The sequence below is a fragment of the Ursus maritimus genome, unplaced genomic scaffold, assembly GCF_017311325.1.
Source record: "Ursus maritimus isolate PB19 unplaced genomic scaffold, ASM1731132v1 scaffold_20, whole genome shotgun sequence".
NCBI classification, from domain to species: domain Eukaryota; kingdom Metazoa; phylum Chordata; class Mammalia; order Carnivora; family Ursidae; genus Ursus; species Ursus maritimus.
Genome location: NW_024424453.1, coordinates 55,183,962 through 55,192,689, shown reverse-complemented (window position 1 = coordinate 55,192,689; position 8,728 = coordinate 55,183,962). Strand labels below are relative to the sequence as shown.

Genomic DNA, 8,728 nt, shown 5'->3' with positions numbered 1-8,728 from the left:
AAGCTAAAGTGGCTGGAGAAGGACCACTTTGTGACTGGTTTGAAAACTATGATTAAAGCACAAATTACTATGGAGAAATAAAGGTTCTGAGATACAGTGTTTTGGAATATGCATCTATTTCTTTTTGAAACATTAAATTAGTTGAATAGAAAATTAGGATTTTACTGTAAGATAATCAATGAAAACATCACTAAACTAATTTAAAAGAAAAGACCAAAGATTGGGGCATATGGGATAGACAGGTGGAGACTTAATATTAAGATGGTCTCATACCACTGATTAAAAAAATCAAAATCCAAATAGACAACTGGGTGGAAGACATAAACAAATAGAGACATTTGGTAGAAACTTTAGTATACACTACATATTCTTTGAAGATTTTATTTATTTATTTGAGAGAGCACACAAGCAGGGGGAGAAGGAGCAGAGGGAGAGGGACAGGCAGACTCCCCACTGAGCAGGGAGCCTGATGCAGGACTCGATCTCAGGACCCTGGGATCATGACCTGAACCAGAGGCAGATGCTTAACTAACTGAGCCACCCAGGCGCCCCTTGATACACTATATTAAGATTCATAAAAAATGCTCATATCACTTGACCTAGTAACTCCTCACTTCGGGCTTTATTTAAAAGACTTCTTTTAGGGGTACGTGGGTGACTCAGTTGAATGTCTGCCTTTGGCTTGGGTCATGATCCTGGGGTCCTGGGATTGAGCCCCACGTCGGGCTCCCTGCTCAGCGGAGAGCCTGCTTCTCCCTCTACCTCTGCTGCTCCCCCGTTTGTGTTCTCTCTCTCAATTAAATAAGTAAAATCAAAAAAAGGATTTTTTTAAACCAAGATAATGCTATAAACATAAAGTTGTTCATAGCAATGTTATTCGTAATATCAAAAATTGATAATGATCTAATTCTCAATATTGAAAGGATGGTCATATCCATTTGAATATAATATGCAATAAAATTATTATCGATATTTGGTATTGCCGAAAGTACTTTTGGTAAGTAGCAGTAGCAAATTACAAAACTATCTCTGACCTTACATAGTATATGTGCATAAGGGGGGGCTGCAGCAGGAAAACTGGAAGAGAAAAGGTTTTGTGGGGTGTTTTTGTCTTTGGAATTATATTTAATTAATAGCAGGCACTTTCTATTGTACTACTGTTGTACAATAAAGGAGGTCAGATGGAGCTGTAGAAACAACACTAGACTTAGAGTCAGGAACCCAGCTTACTCCTTTGCCCTCTTGATAATGTTGTTTTTTTTTTTTTTTAAGATTTTATTTATTCATTTGACAGATAGAGACAGCCAGAAAGAGAGGGAACACAAGCGGGGGGAGTGGGAGAGGAAGAAGCAGGCTCCCAGCAGAGGAGCCTGATGTGGGGCTCGATCCCATAACGCCGGGATCACGCCCTGAGCCGAAGGCAAACGCTTAACCGCTGTGCCACCCAGGCGCCCCTGCCCTCTTGATAATCTCGAGCAAGTTTCTTAATCTCACCCCTAAAAAGGAAATACAATACTGGCTCTGAGGGTCTTTGTGAGTAGCAAATGAGACTACAGAACTGGCAGAGAAGCACTCCATCAGTGTTAGGTGAATGGAGGTTAAAGAAAGATGTCTCTGCAGGGACTTTTTCTTCCAATGTGGTAGATGAGATTGCAGTCCCAGTTACACCAGAATCCACTTTGACTTTCGGAGTTAGATATGACGTGGTCACTACCAAGTGCAGGTGAATAGGGGACCTCAGAAAACAAATCAGACTACTCTCAGTTCCCCTCTGTGGATTTGTATTTTCTGCTTTTCTTGACCAGGAGGTGAGGAGGAGGAAGAGGTGGGTAAATTGCCAAAGGAGAATGAATGTGTTCTAGGACTGTAGGGAAAGCTGGAAGAGAGCTCACATTTGTCTGTCTGAGAGCAACAGGAATAACTCCCTGGCCTCACATTCATGCTAATATGACTCATGAAGATCATTTTAATGTACTCTTTTAAAACTTTCACAGAAATACTGATTCATAGAATATTAGGAATATAAAAGACTTCTAGTTCAAGATGGCTCTCTGACCACATACTTAGCTCTTCTGCCTTTCAAAATGTTATTAAATGATAAAAAAAAAAAAGGTTGTTTTTGTTTTTTTTTTGTAAAGAAGCCAACATGAGGGAAGCTGTCCATGCATGAAAGATTTCAAAAGCTTTCTGGGAAACAAAAATAGGTGGAGGTGACTGAGGAAGTAGCATGAGGATCTCTAGGTCCCCAGTGAGTGTGAGAGGGGGTTGTAGAAACAGGTAACAGGAGTAGATTGCCCTTAAAGAACCCTGGAGAGCCAGGGTGCTGGAAGTGCAGCTGTGACAAAAGACAGAATGAAACAGAGCTAAAAATGAGAAGGCTAATGAAACGCTGCATACTTCCCATCAGGTCCTGCACTCTTCCACCCCTCTTTCAAATAGACTGTCCATCAGGGAAGCATCTTTTTAACAGAGAACCAGAATTTAGGGGCGCTTGGGTGGCGCAGTCCTTAAGCGTCCTTCCGGCTCAGGGCATGATCCCAGCGTTATGGGATCGAGCCCCACCATCAGGCTCTTCTGCTATGAGCCTGCTTCTTCCTCTCCCACTCCTCCTGCTTGTGTTCCCTCTCTCGCTGGCTATCTCTATCTCTGTCAAATAAATTAATTAATTAATTTAAAAAAAAAAAAAGAAAAAGAAAACCAGAATTTAAAAACAAGTGTGCAGCATGAGAGCAAAGAACCTACATATGTCTGATTCCCTCCCAAATCAAAGTTCCTAAAACAAAGTTCCCCCCTGGGCAAGCCTTGCTCCTGTACACAGAGCTGGACTGGCATAGAGAAGATAGTTATGCAAATGCTGGTGCATTCATTTGCATTATCATTAAATGTGAATGGACGGCCAAGGGTGGCCAATTGTCTGAGGACATCCATAAAACCTGTAAAAGAAAAGAGAAAGACCAAAATGAAATAAACAGAAAAATAACCTAAGGGCAACAGAGAATTCAGGCGCAGGAATGAAAGACCTTAAGCAAAGCAAAGCAGACCCTCTCAAATTTATATCTTTCAGAGATGTTTGAAAAGATGTTGCTTCCACAATGTAAGAATGGGATACTTTGAAAAAGGAGCCACTAAAGAACAAAAACGAGTTCCCGAAAATAAAAAATAATCTCCTAGAAAGTAGAACCAGAAGACAGAGATGGAAATAGAGAAAAGATGAGAGATGCAGAGGGGCAATCTAGAATGTCTAATTTACCTTTAAGGGAAGAAGATGGAGAAAAAGAAAATATCAAAGAATTTTTTTTCCGAAACAGAGAAGGATATTTGAGTTGTCCAGAATAATAAATGTAAGAAACATACGTATCCAAACACACCCTTGGAAAAATTTAAAACAGAATAAAGCACTCACAAGCTTCTAGAGAGAAAAAGCCAATCACCTTCGAAAGAACAGCAATAAACTTAGTATGAGTCATACTAGATGAATAGGGAGGACACATCTTCCTTTCTGAGAGAAGATGATTTTCAACATAGAATTCTACAATCATCCAAATTATCAGCTAAATGTGCCATTTCTAGACATCCAAAGATTCAAAAAATTTTCCTTCCACATACGGAAGTTACTTGAGATTGCTCCAGTGAAAGGAGGTAGGTGTAAGATCCTAGAAACAGGAGCTAAAACCAGGAGAATAATGAAGTCCCAGAATATCAAGCCTAGAGGAGAATCAGTCCCTTGGAGCAAGAAGACTTGAGAGTTCCAATAGGAAGTTTCCTGGGGGGGGGGGGGGGAATGGTGTTTGGAGAAACTTGATACCATCTTTGGAAATTCGGAACAACCTGTAGAGGTGTTAACCTAAAGACAGACAGGAAAAAAGAAAGGCAATTAGAAACATCAGAAGAGGGGGAAAAAACACAAAAAGCTGAACGAGACAGAACATGCCATCACGGTATATACTACTTAATTTTGCGGGAGTAATGTTTATAATCATGTGAGTATGAGCACTATTGATTGGTTTTGAATTTAGAGTCAATATACAGGTGAAGGGAAGATGTATGGGTACAGGATAGATTGTTTTAACCTTGACAGTGCAGAAGTACAGCTGATGGTTTGGGGGTGGGAGTAGGGAAGAGAGCTCAGGGAAGGATGCAAATAGCCGTATATTAAAAGGTATGGATACAAAGGATAATCTTAATTGATGGAACTAAGAAATAAAGGTATATTATTTAAGCTACAAAGGTAACCAGTAGAGAAACCGAAAATGCTGAGATAACCACATTGGCAAGAAAGAGAGATACCCAGAATAGTACAACAGAGCTAAATTTTCATGTATTAAAGAAATTAATGATAATGTTTTAAATAGATCAAATAAGAAATCACAGGTACGTGTATTATTTAGAGACCAAAAGATTCAAAAATGGAACAATTAAATGAATTTGAAATGATTTCCTCTGAAGAATAGAACTAAGAGAATAATGAGTCAGGAGACTTTTGGTTTTCATTATGGCAGTCTGTTATCTTTCTTCTTAAATTACTTTTAAAAACGGAAACCAACAGGAAGGAAGGGAGAGAGGGAGGAGGGAAGAAATGTAAGGAGCCTGAGCGATCATAATGTGACCTACTTGGAGATGGACACAGACTTTTAAGACCTGGCACTTATACCTTCTGACTCGTGTGTGTGTGTGTGTGTGTGTGTGTGTGTGTGTGTGTGTGTGTTTAATATTTAGTAAGGTTTCATTTTTATTTTAGTTTTTACGTTTTATTTAAGAATAATTTCAGGGGCGCCTGGGTGGCGCAGTGGTTGAGCATCTGCCTTCGGCTCAGGGCGTGATCCTGGCGTTCTGGGATCGAGCCCCACATCAGGCTCCTCCGCTGGGAGACTGCTTCTTCCTCTCCCACTCCCCCTGCTTGTGTTCCCTCTCTCGCTGGCTGTCTCGCTCTGTCAAATAAATAAAATCTTTAAAAAAAAAAAACCAATTATAATAAGAATAATTTCAGTTACAGAAGAGTTTCAAGACTAAAAGTAGTACAAAGAGCACTCGAGTGTCCCCCATCCAGATTCTCCCATGTCAGTGTTGCCCTCTGTGCTTCATCATTTGCCCCTCACCACCCCGTTGGGTTTTCTAAACGACTGGAGGATTGCATACGTCATGACCCTTTACCCCTAAATACTTCAGTGTGTGTTTCGTAATAGGCAGGAATATGCTCTTATATAACCACAGGAGATTTAACACTGATACAAAACTTCAATCTATCAGTAAGATTTAACGTGCAAGCAACACTTTTCCCTACTGGGGCTGCTTCCCTTCAGAGTCAGTCTTGCTGTGGGCCTTCTTCCTTTTCTCCCCCCACTCCAGTCTTCTGCCAACACCTCATTCTCTGTCTTTGTCCTTGCTGGTTCGAAATCTTTTGTTCTAGAATTATTTGAATGATTCCTGGAGCTTAACGTGAAGTAAAAACTTTACCCAGACCCTGTCGTGGAGAAAGTCTTTCTGTTCCTTTGCCTTTCCAAGAATCACTGCACTATCAGTGCTATCGTTTCAGTGTTTGAGCCTCCTTTTGAAAAATGAATTGTATCACTGTGTTTCTGAGGGTTTAACAGCTTTTTATCTTCCCTTTTTCCGCTCTGGTTTATAGTTTGAAAAAGTACCAGAAGGTTTTATCCCTCCGTCTACACCCAAGTTTGCATATGGAAAAGTTGTTCTGAAGAAGGTAAGAGAGCAAATAAACAGAGCTGTTGAGAGTGGGGAAGTGGAACTCAGCAGTTGTGAGTGAAAGTGTTACGCTGGGGCCTTGGTTCTATTTTTCTGTGACTTTGTTTTCTGTGAGACTGATGGGGTGGGTGATGTTTCTGGGAAAACGGGGCCGTGAGAGGTGAGAGATTATGTGTGCAGGTTGACAGGGTGAGCACACAGGGCATGAGCTGGGGAGGTGGGCGCTCTTAGATCGCTCAGGTCCTTTTGGTTCCATGGTCAGTCATCCAAAGCAGCTTCGGGAAACTGTGGAAATAGCATGGCCCCTTGTTATGGCTGGTGAGGTTCTTTTCCATAATTTACCTTTTTTTTGAGGTTCTCGAAAGTCACAGGCATTTTCATAGATCTTTGCACAATTTAGTATACTCCCCTCCATCTCAAAATCATGTCCTAATTTTTGTGCTCTGTGGTTTATATGGTAAATGGGACATCAAGGGGAAAAGCTAGAAATCAATCATAAATAAGAGAGACATTTTATTCTAGGAAAGAAAAAGAGGGGAGATTTCATTTCCTTGTCAGGAGTGACGTAAGCCAAAATCAATTTGTTTTGACCATCTTTGTCTTCAGGATTTCCCCTTTTATAATCCCTAACTCCTACATCTGTTAACTCACAAGAAAAAAAAGAAAAAAGAAAAAAAACCCACGAGCAGTTACATATTTCTTAAGAATCTTGATATTCTAAAATAGCATAAGTTTTTATCTTTAACCAAAATGCCAAACATGATTGTATAATTTTTCCGTTCCTGAAGCCCTTTGATATTATGGTTGGTTGAACTCATGTAACATTTTCCACCTAGTGTCAGATACGTGTGTTACATTCTACAAAGAATGTGGTCTGTCTGCCTGATAGGAATCTTTATTTAATTTAATCAGACTTCAGTCACACTTGTAAAGGGAGCACCTTCTACTTTTTCATTGCTGTTGCTACTTAAGGCAAAAGTTGATTTGTTTTGGAGCTGTGAGTAATTTATTTTTATGTAACAGAAAATAACTGCAAATATTTGATACACCAACATTGCAAAACAGAACAAAACAAAACTGACCTTAGTACCAAAAATACATTCTGTTTACCATGAAAGAAAATTGTGTAAGCAGAAATAGCTTCTCATTAGTAACTAAATGTGTACATTTTAAGGTAGCAAGTTAGCATATAACTGAACTAAATTTATCCTGTATGACACGGTCCTATAGGGTAAAACCTTTTACTGTGAGTTGAATTTCTTTAGCTGTCCAAACAGAAAAGCATCCATGTGAGTAGCTGAATTGATGGAATTATACTTAAGATTTTGTTTTCCTTGATGCCACACATCAGTAAGGTAAGGTAACCTGGAAAGTGTTTATAAAATTCCCAAACAGTATCATGTCACAGGTAGTCCTGGGTTTGGAGCCAAACCTAACTGCAAATCTTGGCTCTGCCATTGCTCCAGTGAGCCTGTCTGAGAACCTGTTTCCTCATCCCTAACTTGGGGGCAACAAGGGCCGCCTCCCTGGGTGGTGTGAGGATTCAGTGAGGTGTGGTGCAAGGTGCTCTCACCTGGAGTTTGGTAGGCACTCAGTGATTGGTAACTGTTACCATCCTTGTTACCGCATCAGAATAAGCTCCCTGGGGTGCAGGAATACACAGTCATTTGGACTGTATATAGTAAGTATTTATGGAGAGTCTGCTGTGTGCTGGGTATTGGGTGACAGCACGCCGTACAGACCCTGCCCTTAAGGAGCTGACAGTCTGGCAAGGACGGCAAAGGTGAGCAGCTAGTCAGTGATGCAGGCATGGAAGATATGCTCGAGACAAGTTCGGAGGAAGGCACAGTCATGGTTACTTCCCTCGAGGATGCTGGGGAAGGCTTTACAGAGGAGGCAGCCTCTGAGCCTTGATTTTCATTCATTTTAAGCGCCTGTTATACAAAGGAGATTGTATTTGCTAATAGGTATGCTTGAAACCTTATGATTACCATCGGTCATTCTTCATCAAGAGTTCCCTAACTCGTGGATAGACATGATTGAAGGTGACTGGGGGGTGCAGCATTGAACGGAATTTGAATCACTTAGGTCTCTTTAGGGATTTGGGCAAATCCACTAATGTGTGATAATTCGCAAATGGTGTTACCCTCCACCCTGATCGCCAGGGAGGGGTGGCAGTGAGTATATATTGCTTTTGTTTCTTTTCAGTTAAAGACAGTGGGGGATGCACTGAACATTCTGTGTCCGCCTGGGCCCATAAAAAGCCTTTATCCCTTGACGTTTATCCAGGTGAAACAGGTAGGCCTCCAAAGGTAATGCTTCACCCTTTCCCTACTTATAAAAATGTGCTTTCTGCACTGCCTTGCAGGGCCTGTCCTGAGCGCAGGGACCAGAACGGTAAGCAAATAAATCAGATCCCAGGTAAATTCACCGCAGATTTCCAGGCTCTCTTCAGCTCTGAGTACCGCATGGTGGGCTGATCTTTCCTATCTTCCCACCTCCCCTTTTCTTATTACCACTCAAATAAGGTAGTAACTCAGCCTGATTCAACATAATTCTGTAGTGCAAGCTATAAACTGAGTGCATTTCTGAGCTAATTAATCTTATTACTAAAGGAAAACCACATTTTAATGTGCAAAAAGGACAGTTTAATTATTTGCCCTTGTTAACTCAAAGGTGTAGGGACTGTGTTCTTAATAGAATAAGTTCTCGGAGATTCTCTTTCTGGCTTTTGAAGAGAACAGAGAGCAGAGCACATGTGTGTGTGTGTGTGTGTGTGTGTGTGCACGCATGCGTGTATGTGGTTAACCCAGGCACTGCCTCATATTTCTTTTATTTATTTATTTTCTTTTAAGTAGGCTCCATGCCCCACATGAGGCTCAAACTCATGACCCTGAGATCAAGAGTCTCATGTTCTACCCTCTGAGCCAGCCAGGTGCCTCTCGTATTTATTTAAAATGTTCTTCCCAACTTTTTATTTTAGAAATTTTCAAATCTAAAAACATTGCAAGAAAGCATAATTACA

General features: G+C 40.7%; 1 protein-coding gene across 3 annotated transcripts in view; it reads left to right on the top strand.

The window, feature by feature from the left end:
* GLB1 (galactosidase beta 1) overlaps positions 1–8,728 on the top strand; it is an 82,606-nt gene that overhangs the window by 48,948 nt on the left and 24,930 nt on the right. For 2 of the 3 annotated variants that reach the window (XM_040636995.1, XM_040636997.1), the window contains exons 11-12: positions 5,627–5,701; positions 7,912–8,001. The exons of the other annotated variant lie outside the window; for it this stretch is intronic. In XM_040636995.1, the coding sequence (XP_040492929.1) occupies positions 5,627–5,701; positions 7,912–8,001 (165 nt within the window). The remainder of the gene's footprint in view (positions 1–5,626; positions 5,702–7,911; positions 8,002–8,728) is intronic. 3 annotated transcript variants of the gene reach the window in all.